We start from the raw sequence: 13419 nt of genomic DNA, 5'->3' as shown, positions 1-13419 counted from the left end.
TCTTTGGCTCCTACCTTTCCTATCCATATACATCCTATTCACAGGAACATGCATGAAACAATATCTGTGAGACTTCCATGCAAATTCCTACCACCACAGCCACCATACCAGAACCCAGTCAAACCTGCATATTGAATACAATTGAATCAAAGCTGCAAGCCCAGGACCAAGCCTAAATAATTAATTACCACAGAAATACAAAGACATAAGAGATGGAACACAGTTTAAAAGACAAAAAAATTCTGAGAAAAATTGTTGTAGTGTGTCTGAATTTATTAATGATAAAATATCTCTGTATTGAATGCTGTTGAAATTTTTTATTTTTTATGAGGTTTCCTATATTATTATTGTTCACCATTCCTTGGGGAAATAAATTTATTATTATTATGCAGAAGTGCATTTATTCAAATTTGACATGTATATATGGGAATGCTTAAATGATATATTAACATTTTTACCGCAATAGATGTTCGAATGGCTGCCCTTGAGGCTCTTGCAGACTTCACCAAGGTGGAAGGAAATCAAGAGGACTTCGATTTTCTATTGGACATGGCGGTGAATGATCCAGAACCTCCCTTAAGGCACAAGTATGATATATTCCTTGGTTTATACTATTTTGGGAGTCACAGTTGAATTAAAGACAGAATAAAAAAGGAGGAAAAAAACTTGGAGTGAGCTATGCAAGGCAGTAGAAGGACCTCAATTCTAAGGAAAGAATGGCCACTATTTTAAAAGAAAATTGTTAAAACAAAAAAAATTTCTCATTTTTCGACAGTTATATTGTGGACTGGAACGAGTTACCTGGAGAGATATTTGAGACCTTTCCATCAAGTTTAAATGTTTTTAAAAATAGATATTATATTACCATTAGAGCATTCTGGTTATTATTACAAATGTCATAGCTATTGTATACCTAATCAATTTTTATGTGAATTAGGTGTTCAGTTGTCTCTTCTAAATTTCACTTCATTCTGATTACATCATATTTTTATTGAATTATTATATTTTTTGTCAAATTAACCTAATTCTGCCTTGATGAGGTGCCACATGACCTCTGTGTCTAACATCATTCAATTTGTAAAATGAAATATTGAGCTCCAATGAGATGGAAGCTAGAAAGCTTAAATAGATGTGATAAACTTGACTCCAAAGGCCATAGCAGTTTGAACCACCAAACGTGCTTGGCCTACCACAAAGGGCACGCACATCTAGGGCCTTACATTGAGATTTTTGGAGACTTTTGTTCCATGCCAGGGATCCTGCTATTAGATATGCAACAATTTTTGAGGCCCTATCAACTTGGTGATTTATGGGGCACCAACTCTCTCCAGGAATTAGCACGTGAATCAAACACACTGCTTTCTAGGGGCTATCACATCACAGTTTGCCTCTTGGGGTGGGTGAGACACTGTTGCAGGAAGAAACCATGAGTCATTTTCAAGTGTATGTATTTCTTATAGTGGAATCCCTAGCATAGAATGAAACTCTGTAAATCTTGTGATGCTTTTCATTTAAGCACACTGGGTTTTTTAAATTTTGACAGCCATTGGAGTCACGCCTTAAATACCTAATGTTCAATCATTTTACTGAAATTCCATTTAATAAATTTTTCTTTCAATGTATCTAGCTAACATTTAATCTTTGTTTCTCTGAGAAGCAGTTCAAACATACCTTTATGACTTATGCTTATAAGTAGTGTTTACACCAGTATTTATAAGTGCCCATAATTGTTTTAGATAGCGTGTTTATCACAAATTACAGCTTTGCTTAACTGCATACTTACTCCTTATATGCACATTAAGGCCATTCAAGTACCTGGAAAGTGAACTCCAAAAACTTGATGTAAGATCTTAGTTCAACCCTGGAGAGAGAGTGAGGGTTGCACTTGAGCAAGAACGAGAAAGTTGATTAGAGAAGAATTATTTTTTCAATCCCAACATCTTTGTGCTCTTCCTTTTTTGAACATGTTCAATAAATTAACCAACGTATGTATATGTAGTCATCATATATATTGGCTCTGCTCCATAATTCCCTCATTTATCTCTCTAAGGTTCTTGGTTACAACTTTTTGCCTGTTGAATGTTGAGATCTTTTATTTTATATTGATTAGATATATTAATGAAGATCAATATGCTCTATTACTACTTATCAATCAAGTTAAATAACTAATGAAAAGCCATTATGCAGTACTATATAAATGTTAAAATAATAAGAAAAAACAGAAAAATTATGTTTTGAAAAGGGAAAAGTTGAAGTATGCCTAGCATTCTGGTATGTTTAAGTTTAATATTGCAAGTAATTGCAAAAAAAGAAAAGATGTTATGAATTACAGCATAATATAGTGAGTAATTTCCCATCAGATTATCACGATTTACTGGTTTCATCGGTGCCATGCCTGCCTTAATATTTTTGCTTTCATTCATTTTAGACTTATGAGGCTTCTGATCGACAAGTATCCACCATTCACGCACACCACCCAAGGGTCACAAAAGGGGAAGGTTAAGCATCCAGTAGATACGGAGTCAACAGCCACAAAGCTCTGGGACCTGATGAAGTGAGTTACTCTAGATGGTCAGCCCTAGCGTAAATGGTGCCCTTCGAAAAAGGTTCTAAGAGGCACCCTCTATCATCTCAAAATTATTATGTAAATTCCCACCAGAATTGCAAACATGTAAATTCACATCTGTTTTTTAGTGCAGTAAAATGGTGGTATTTTTATAGCACATAATTTGAAATATTGCATAATTCAAAATTGTTTTGCAATGAAATTTGAAATCTCATTATTTTTAAATGTGTTATTTTATGCTTAGAAATTGTCCCTGAGGCATTGCAGGTCATTAAAAATTTGTGAACTGCAAATTTAAGAGTGTACATAATGAAAGAGTAATGCTTCTGTTGTTCACATCTTGCTAAAGTCTTCACTGCCCCCAAAGCACAACTTCTTCTTGATATATCAATAGTCATCATGAAATAATATTGAGCATATTAAAAATGGATGCAGCAGCTTAATCATGAATCACTGGATTCATTACAAATTTTGTGCATAGTGCTATCAGTCAGCCAATATGATACATGGGTCCATCCTTGATGAGAATAAGGGAGCTCATATCCATGCTGATCACATTATATTTTAGCATAAACATTTTAGTCTCTCCCTATTTCTATCATTCAGACTTTGGAAAGAGAAGTTGAGGCCACTACGTATGGTATTTGACTCAACTCTTGGAGGAAGGGTGGAGGCAGTACTCATTGTCCCCTGAGATGGGAGAGGTGGAGGTGATCATTGACAGAATATGAGTGAACAACATAAATTTTTAAGATTCCACACTCCCTTCTCAAATCCATTTGGAGACACCAACTGAAATGCTTCCATGTGTATTTAATGGCTGTATATGTGGGAAATTTTTTATATGGGCTGTTGTCCTGTTTCCGTAGAGAACAGTGTGACAGAAGAGCATGCCAAATACCCTTCCCTAATCCTCTGTGTGTACACTTCTTGTGTGTGTTATATGAAAGACTAAAGTAATGTTCACCGGAAGAATACAGGGAGATTTTGAGCATATTGCAGAAATGAAAATAAATATGACTCTTTATTTGAATATCCCATGCTCATGGTAGCCTTGTATGTTTTTGGCTAACTTTGTCACTCTGTGTAAGTGGTTGCCTGCCCTACTCTAGTCTATAGTCTGGCCCTATTGCTTACAATCCATGTGTAGGGATGAGGAAAACTCAATTTGTTGATTTCAAAATTGGAGACTGTGATCCCAGTCCAACTTACTGGACAAAAATTATGTAAAACAAGTTCATCAATTAAATGGTCAGATTTTAATTTTGTGGCTAAGATACTGCATATTTATTTCATGAATAAGACCATGAAAAACCAACTGCAGTTATCAACCTGAAGGTTGATTAGTTAGCTGAGGGTAGAGCTCACCTAATGCTAAGCCAAACCAGGTGTGAATTTGGCACACCATGGTAGACTGGGTCAGCTCTTCTCCCTGCACCATATTTAGTTTCCGGGGAAGATATGGTACTTGAAAAATCACTAAACTTGGGTGAAGCTGAGAGTACCCAGGGGCATCACTTGGAATCGAACCTGGGTCCTCCAGTCAGTAACTCAGTGCTTTACCAACTGGACTTCCATGTCCACAATATCAGATGAGAGACTATAAAATTTTGTAGTTTTCACATAGTTGAAAATGCCACCAGGACCTAAGATTTCGTGTGCTTACTTTCATTCCATTATTTAATGAGGATGTTTGTTTTGCAGTTACAAATTATACTATGAATCGCGGCTGAGGTGCGATGTGGTAGACCTCTACCATGACTTCTATGGAATGAAGAGACCACTCTGCCTCTCGGGCATCAATGTCAACATCCCAGATGCAGCAGCAGAGCAATCTGAGGAACTGGGATCACCACCGTACAACATGACTGGTGGGATTTCTTCCACACTTGGCTCACGCAAGAGGAAAGCAAGTCCTGCAAAATTCGAAAGAGAGGTAATGTCTAATAGGGGAGTTGGTTGAATGCATTGTCTCCTTTACTAGTAATGTGACAAGTCATTAAAATAATAATTTCCTATCATTTGTTGAACTTGGAACCCCTTGGTTCCCCACTTGGTGATTAAATCTTTGTAGTTGTTATCTAATCTAATCTGAATTTTTCTAGCATGAAACTTTGACACCAGGCCCTGTAATGAGACCAAAATACATTGAGATATAAATGTAAGATGTGCTCACAACAGCTTAAAAAATCACTATGTTGAGGGCTTGTTTTTGTCATGTAGGGTAATATGATCACATCTTAGCTAATTACTATGGCTTTCAGGGTACTGCAGCCACCACTGTGGCTATTTTATATGAACTATCAAAGGGTATCATCTAGGAAACTATAAATAATCGTTTATGTAATACATTTTCCTTGAGTGAATTCTTCTTGGGTCTTCCACCGGGTCAATGGCTCCATAGCTGCCGTCGTTTCGATTCCCGACTCGGTCATCGTCATCAGGGCTGATTCGAGGCCGAGAAGAATTCACCCAACTAATACGCTGGGAAAGCACCAGATCTTTCATTTTCCTTGAATTCAGATGATTTATTTAATTTTCATATGATAGCAACAATGATTTTTAGTAGTCATTCATACATGATTATTTTGCCATTTTCTTAATTCTATGTCAAGAATCAGGATAAAGCACCTCAAAAGTTGAAAATCATAAATGTTATTGGTTTACTCACCCAATGCAGATGGTTCATTTAGGTGTAATAAGTTATGATACAATCGGTTGTCTATATTGAGATTGAGTGAACTGATTGTAAAGGTCTTTCTCTTGCATCATTTCCAACACTTAGGCATCAATAATGAAATTATTTAAATTTGGATGCTCTTAATGATTAAAATCATGTCATGCATTATGTGAAAAATCATATCTCTGACCTCAACTGCTAATGGACAGTTGTGTGAAATAATATTGCCATCAAAAGGTGGGGCCTGAGCTTGCTAACCCTTTTGCAGACCCATGTTAGTCCACCAATTTATCGTTACATACTATTGAACCACTCATTTGCTCTCTGACTTGCATTCACCCCATTAAAACGCTACAGCTAATGTTGTTGGACTTATGTTTTTTTCTCAGTCAAAACCCATGTCTGCTGATGCCAGTGACTCTCCCAGGCGCAAGTTGGCATTTGGGGTTGTGTCACCTCAGGCTCAACCAGAGGTCCTGACGGATGATGATCGCCTTGGCCTCGTCACTGTGGAGATTGTTGATGTGGGTGATGATGGTGTTGGTCCGAATTCATCAAAAGTGAGAGTAAAGGTGAGCATTGTTGCGATTCTTTCTAAGGCACACCTACGTGAATCCTTCATCTTGAAACTGATAAGCAGTTATAGCCCATGTAATTATTCTCTCAGAAATTGGCTGTGGTAATGAAAGGCCAAAAGAAACTCAGAATTAAAAATCACAAATGAAAGAAAATGGGTATGGGTTGAGTGCTGGGCTACCTACCAGAGGACCCAGGTTTGACTCCCTGGGACATCTCTGAGCACCATCGCCTTTACCCAAACTGAGTGGTTTTTTGGGTACCAGACCTTTCAGAGAAACCATAGGTGGCACAGGGAAGGGAACTGACCTCTTTACCCTGATGTGTGAATTTTACATGCTATTGGGCTTAATTTTGGGTGAACTGTACCCTGACCAATGAAACAGACCTTTCGGTCACTAACTGTGATGTGTGAAGTGTCACTCTGGCTATCTGATATCCTTTGGGTTAATTGCTTTGATCTAATGAAAGGAAGCTACTCCATATTTTTTGGTTCCCAACTTGAAGTTAGAGATGGCTCATTCTGAAAATTACTCTGGCAATTTTTCTAGAAGGCTAGGACCTCTGAAAATTTTTTATCAAAGTCTTATTAAAATTTGAACATTATACTGAGGAGATGCTGGAAATTATGTGAGAAGTATATTTCAGTGTAGGGAACTAGTGAGGAGACTAACATTCTTATTTCAAATTTAAGTGCTACAGAAAAGAACCTGTCCCTAGTAATACCTATAATAACTGCCCTTGGACTATGATAGCTGAAATACTTTTCCCCTGACATTTCCATCTCCTCATATATTGAAATATCAGGTATTCAGGAAAATCATCAATTATTACATAAATTCAGATGAGTGTAACAGTGTTGATGACAATGAAGGGTGAATGAATCATCATAATTTCCTTAGGTTCTTTAGTGATTTTATAACTATTAATGAGCTCTTCCGCTCTCTATGGATGACAACCTTGATGTGGTGGAAGAGCTTAATGGTAGGGTCACCTTTATGCCAAGTAGGTGGAACATTAGGAGCCTGATGAAAGATGATCTGTTCTTCAGTAAGGCTGCAAAGGGCTCTGACCTCAGTGGGGGCGACCATTAATTGATAGTGTCACTTTAAAAACACTATTGAGGAAGGTAATGGGAAACCTCCTCAATTATTTATTCCAAGATATTTAGGATGGAAACCAAAATGAAAATGAGTCCTGGGAACTACGGGACCGGACCCAACCACCCATGTCTTTTGTCTGGCAGCAGGTGAGGCAAAGATTCAGTCGTTGCCATCTCACGTAACCTTTCAAAGTAAAAAGCAATGACAGCAGCAGCACAAAGGATCAACTTACTAAGAATAGGAACTTGGAATCTTTGGACAATAATAAGGGCAGGAAAATTAGAATATATAAAGAGAGAGATGGAAAGAGGAAATACAGTGAACTCTCGATTATCTGTGCAAATGTTGATGAAGCATAGATAATTGAAAAATATGAATAACCGAAATACAGGGAAAATATAGTCATGACATAAATGGAAACTTCCTTTTTTATTCCATGTAATTAATTCAAGTTTTTTAGCAATGGAAAGTACATTTTTTCCATTTTTAAGCCATTTTAATAGAGGGAAATGAAAGCTTTACAAGGGTACAGAATGATCAAGTGGATAGCAGAACATATTTTCTTCAGTAAGCTAAACCGATTATGTAGCCAGGAGAAGCAAATGACTGGTGAAGGAGGAATTTTAAATATGAACCACTAATGCATCCTCATAATTTGACATTTTGATTGGGAATAGTATGTTGAAGACTGTGATGGAGTAAAGGGAAGAAGTATGCTGAGTTGTTGAGGGGATTACTGTAGTGTCCGATTTCAGGTTCTGTTTTTTGTTAGAAGAGGCAAGTAAATACATTGTTGTACCATTGTACAGGCTGTGTCCATCCGAAATCTTCCTTAACCGATGGAATACCAGTGATGAGAACGATGAATCATTCATTGTACATGCTTAAGGATTTTTTAAATTTTCTGAAAATCCTTGCCATATAGGACTTTTTATGTGTAATAATGAGAATAAAATGTCGTTATTGGGACCTGAAATGATCTCTTCCTTCATCTTACCCCTCATCAAATATATGTATTAAATAAAGCTCATGTCACTCATTATTTACAGTGGCACAATGATAACATTTCATAACTGAATGTAATTGAGAAATAGATGCGTGTGTGGCAAAAATTCAAAGGTTCTGGACTGATATTCTTGGAGAAAATTCCCATCGCAGTACACAATGAGAACCGTCTGTAATTTGATGTTCTGTCTATTTATTTTTGTTTTATTTATTTATTGTTTTTGTAATTTATGTCTGTCTATATGTATTTATGTGTACATATGAATGTAACTATAAGTTTAATGCCTAATATAATATGTATACGATGATGGGTTAAATGGAAGAAGGGACCATTTGGTCTCAATTTTGCCCAAACCTCTATCTATCTATCATTATTTGATGTTTTCTTGTATTTTTGTCCAGGAGTCCAACTCAGGGGTGTCAGCTGTGGAGTCAGGAATTGTGGTGAAAGAGGAGCCAGGTATCAGGGGAGTTGAAGGTGGAGATGCTCCAGCCCCTAGCGCATCACTTCAGAGCTCTATGCCTGTAAGTCTCCTTTCCATCATTTTGGTACCATTTAGAATTCTCCTACACAATGGATATTCAATGACTATGGATTTTCACTCAAGAAACTATGAACGGAGCATGTTTTTTTAATACTTTCAGTTAAATTTTCATTAATACATTTACAGAGCACTGCCATTGTGAAAATTTTGTACAAGGAACCCAATGACACGTTTACATTTTGATGCATAATTCACTTGATTTATATGTCATACATACTTTAAGTTTATGGTTTTCAAATGTTTTTGAACACTACTTGTATGCTTTTTAAATATCTTTGCCAAATGAAAGACTTAATGCACACTTCTCAAAATCTTACTTTGCTTATTTATTGTTGTTTGATGATTCATGTATGCTTTTGTTAATTTTCAAGTTTTAATGCAATATTTTCATTTTAATGTGATTCGTTGTGCAATGCTCGTGTGCATTGGTGATTAGTCAAGTGGCTCCTAGCCTTCTTACCTTTTATTTGACATTAATGATGCCATACATTTTATGATACAAAGGGCAATCATCGATAACATCTTTGACATAATGTCATGTTTTGGTCTAACAGTTTGTTAATTTAAGAATGTTGTTCATCATTCTATATGTCTGATTGCGTTACCTTCCCCGTCTATCATTGAATGTTGAATCATATGAGTTTTCTTCATCTTCATTGTAAAGAAGTTTGGCTTTTTGTTTATCAGGCAGCATATAATCCATAATAACTTAGTTTATTCTTATTGCAAAAAAGTTTCCGTACCTTAATATTCATATGTTCTTATTATCTTTTCTGTCTTCAATCTTTTTGCTGCTGTGAACGTACCTTTTTTTCCTCTGTGGAGAATGCTGTGGAAAAACTTTCTCTTTTTCCCTGATAATCACCCTTACTCCTTGCCAGTGGAAGAAACCTGTTATTCCCTGTCCGTTAGTTAGTCCCCATATGTTCTTGAGAAAGAATCTCATTTTCTTAGACATCACAGAGTTAATTGTCCCTCGCACTTAGCCCACTGTGCATATATCTTTGTTTAGGGTCATTACCTGCAATATAGTGGTCTATGCATCTTCTAGAACTCTGAAAATCTAGGAAATACCTTTTTTTAAACTGGCAGCCATGGGCTAACGTTCATCTTGAATACCTTCGAACGGCAGTTTTCCATCCTTATCATGAGTAGTGAACTTGTGGCTTTTAGCCAATATCTTCGAGTATTAGAATATTTTGGAAAGATGATGTTTTAGATGCTATTTGCATCTGATGAAGTGTGCGAAAAGTTTGTGGGTAATATTTTTTCTAGCTCCTCGTATGAAAGCGTTAGCAACGAAAGTCATTCTGACAGCAAGAGCCCCATTAGTTACTCCCTTGTCTTCTAGTACTTGGTCATGCACCAAGGTATTTCCACTGCACATTTTGACCCCTCCTTTATTTTGACCTCTTCACCTCTAATGTAAAGGAAAGCTGTGGCATCACCAAAATAGTTGTGAAAGTGACTACTTTGAATTATTATTTGTTAAGTTCTTGATGGATTACTTTTTGACAGAGACCATTAAGTACCAAACTGGTACTATGAATGTATTTATTATATCAACAAAATCCAAAAGTTTGGTAATAAAACATCATCACGATTTGAAATTTAATTAACTTTTCTGTGAATGAAAAAAGTGGATCTAGATTTATTTATTATTATTAATATCAATGTGAAATCGGGAAAAAAGAGGTTTTGGAGAGACAATACACTTACATTTCACCACACGTTAGGTGTATATTTCCAGTGAGTACGCTGCGTGGAAAGAAATGAATACTTTTGTGGTAGTAGTAGTAGTGCCAATTTTGGCTGTCTACATGCTGCTTTTCCTCAATTGTTGCCCAAAAGGAAATAGATTTGAGTTCTCAAGTGGATTTTTCATTCACCATCTGTCTACATATGCCGCTGAATTTTGTAATGTCAAAAATGCAAAGAAGGCCTATTACAGTTAGTTGACGTTTTGATTTTGTTGTATTACTTTTCTTTCTCAGATTGAACATAGCCTTAAGACATAATCACTCGTATCACAATGCTGCCGTGGCAACCTATGCATATATCACAAGAAAGCGCATGTAAAATTCTTACATACATAATTAACATGAATAAGACCACTGGCAGGCTAGCAGTAAAATATATATATCTACCTTTTAAATTCTTCTGGGTCAAGGTAGCATAGAGATTGAAATTCAGGTATATGAAATCTCATATGTCATCTAGAACAATGATTATCCTTACATAACTTCAGGTGCAAGTGAAGCAGGAGTACTTCTCCGACAATTCTGCATCCCTTCCTGGGATTCTGAGTGGTCAGCCTGGGGATGCTAAGGCCCCGACTGGATTTGAACCAGGCATGTTCAAGAAAGAGGGAGTGATGCTGCAGAATCCTGCTGCCCGGGCGAATGCACCTTCTAGTGGTAATGCCACGGCTAGTGTGGCCCCTGGTGTGACACCGGCAGGCAAATCAAGCTCCTCTCATAAAAGCCATGCAAAGGTTTCTTCTTCCAAGGTATGACTGATTGGTATTTTTCACTAAATGATTAAAGAAGTATTTGCTTGGGTTTAATGTCATGAAAAAAGTAATCGGCATTAGAAGTGAGGGAACACTTCAAGGAAAGTTGAATTTTCAAGGATACAAAAGAAAAACATATGTGCTTCATTTTTACTTCTTCGTGAGCTGAAAATTATCTCTTTATCTTTCCATAGATCAAATTGAAAAAAAATTAACATATATTTTTATATCTCTAGCTTGCGTTAGTCAAGCAAAAAGTGGGTTTGGGAGTTGAGGCATTCTCCAAATTGTAGATACATCATGTTTGTGCCAAAAATAATGTATCCTCGACATTTTTGGACAACTTAAGTATTTCACCAAGGTCTGACACCATTTTTGAACTAGTATTTGTGTGTGCCCTTGCCTAAGGTATTATTTGATAAGAAATTTTCTCACAAATTGAAATATTTAGAAGTGGTATTAAATGAAAAAGTGCCTGCATCTTTACTCTGAATGGTGAGAGGAAATAGTAGAAGTTCTGACAATGACAACAGTCCTTTTTGATCTCTGGGGAAATGCTAACATTTTCAGTCAAGGAGATGCCGCAACAGTAACTTTTAACGGAGTCATCCGCTAATGTGCATTTCAATGCAACAATTTCAGAGTGTAAAAATCATTCGCCTTGACTGGGATCCCAGTCAAGGCGAATGATTTTTACACTCTGAAATTGTTGCATTGAAATGCACATTAGCGGATGACTCCGTTAAAAGTTACTGTTGTGGCATCTCCCGCAGTTTCTTTGGAATTTGTCAAAGTGAAAACACCATGAGTGTTTAAAGTTGGCTTTAACCTCGTGGACTGTGGCGCCTCGCGCACGACTGCGAATGCCTGTGACATTGTATGTACGGTATTTCGTCACAACATCTTGCTCCTTTAAAAGCCCCAAAATTTCAGAGTTTAAGAGGACGCCTCGGTAGCTTAAGTGGCTAAAGCACTCGACCGGATATTGAGGGATCTGGGTTCGTATCCCAGTCAAGGCGAATGATTTTTACACTCTGAAATTGTTGCATTTTTCTTCATACTTTTATTTTGAAGAAATACATACTTCAAAACTGAAAATTATTGGCAATTTGAAATGTTACCTTAATTTATCCGAGTAACTTAACCTAAACAAAGATTTTGGTAATTTACCTATTCCCCAATGCAATTTTAGATATTTGTTAGGGACATTTGTTTGCAACCTGTTTGCACACATTCACCTATTCATATTATACTCTATCCCTATCAACCCAGGTGAAAAAGAAGAAAAAGGACAAGAAGAAACACCGCCACAAACACAAGCATCGCCATGAGCACAAGCACAGTGGAGGGGGTTCCAAGGAAAAAGGATTGGGGCCTGGCGAGAAGGCCAAGGGGGGTGAAAAGAGCAAGAGCAAGGGAACAGGGAGCAAGGGAGGGAAGACTGGGGGCAGCGGGAACAAGGGGCAGGCTGCAGCATCTGAGTCGAAGGCAGGAGGGAAGGAGGGGACCACTCAGGTGAAGGATGAGACCGGGGCGGCAGGATCATCGGGTCCCCTGCAGGCTGCGGAGGGAAAGGGTGTGCTCAAAATCAAAGAGACCTTGAGCTCTGGCAGCACCAGTCCCAGCCCAGAGCATGCCAACCCCCCAGATTTCTCATTTTGAGTACTTGGTCACACCAGAAGCATGAGGTCATTGAAGTGATACCATGACAACTCATATTTGACATCTGGTCCTAGCATAGTCGAAACATTTCAAGGGAACTGGTCTTGGAAATACTCAGTCAATTTCATGGTGGAAACCATTAAGCAGAATTGGGCCAGACTCAAAAAAGTGATTGGATATTTTTAATTTCAACATGTTAGAGCCCGACTCTTTGTTTTGTGCAGTCACTTCATTCTTGCCAGTTCCAATCGATTTATCTAGAACCTTGCAGCACTGTTGACTGGCCCAAGAAGAATGACATTTACTGAAGAGTAAAACTTGGTGGATGACCAAATATTCTGAATGCTTTTTATGGATCTTCATTGTGAGATGGCTGGCACTATGTAAATATATATAGTGAATCTATTTTGATAATTATGGGCAGATCTCACGATCATGAAAATGGGCTTATGGAGAATTGCAGGCAAGTGTCCACAATCATTCAGCTCTACAATTTACTCCGGTTAATTGCAGTAATTGGGAAATTTATATATCATGCTTTGAAGGAACATAATTCAGTGAGCTGGCATGAAACTGTATCACTTCCATTTGGTGATCTCATGGGGTTAAATTGTATATAAGTATCCTCTTTCTGTCATGTTTGTTGCACTAGGCTAGGTTTTTCATAGGGTGCGCTGAATTTTTGTGAAATAAGTGTTCATCACTTTTTTATTATAACAGTATCACAATAAATTTATTTTATCAAAATGCTGATTTGTACAATAATTAAT

The 13419-nt window shown here is 37.2% G+C and overlaps 1 protein-coding gene across 1 annotated transcript in view; it reads left to right on the top strand.

Moving 5' to 3' along the window:
* The window catches only part of Taf2 (TATA-box binding protein associated factor 2), a 33727-nt gene extending 20325 nt beyond the window's left edge, over positions 1-13402 (top strand). Inside the window, exons 19-25 of the mRNA XM_071585581.1 lie at positions 467-587; positions 2429-2554; positions 4271-4502; positions 5636-5818; positions 8333-8455; positions 10724-10984; positions 12260-13402. Coding sequence (XP_071441682.1) covers positions 467-587; positions 2429-2554; positions 4271-4502; positions 5636-5818; positions 8333-8455; positions 10724-10984; positions 12260-12649 — 1436 coding nt within the window. The 3' untranslated portion in view covers positions 12650-13402. The remainder of the gene's footprint in view (positions 1-466; positions 588-2428; positions 2555-4270; positions 4503-5635; positions 5819-8332; positions 8456-10723; positions 10985-12259) is intronic.
* The last annotated feature ends 17 nt before the right edge of the window (positions 13403-13419 follow it).

The sequence above is a fragment of the Hetaerina americana genome, unplaced genomic scaffold (genome assembly GCF_022747635.1).
Source record: "Hetaerina americana unplaced genomic scaffold, ioHetAmer1.1.p SCAF_2, whole genome shotgun sequence".
Lineage (NCBI taxonomy): Eukaryota > Metazoa > Arthropoda > Insecta > Odonata > Calopterygidae > Hetaerina > Hetaerina americana.
This window is presented reverse-complemented; position numbering and strand designations above follow the sequence as displayed.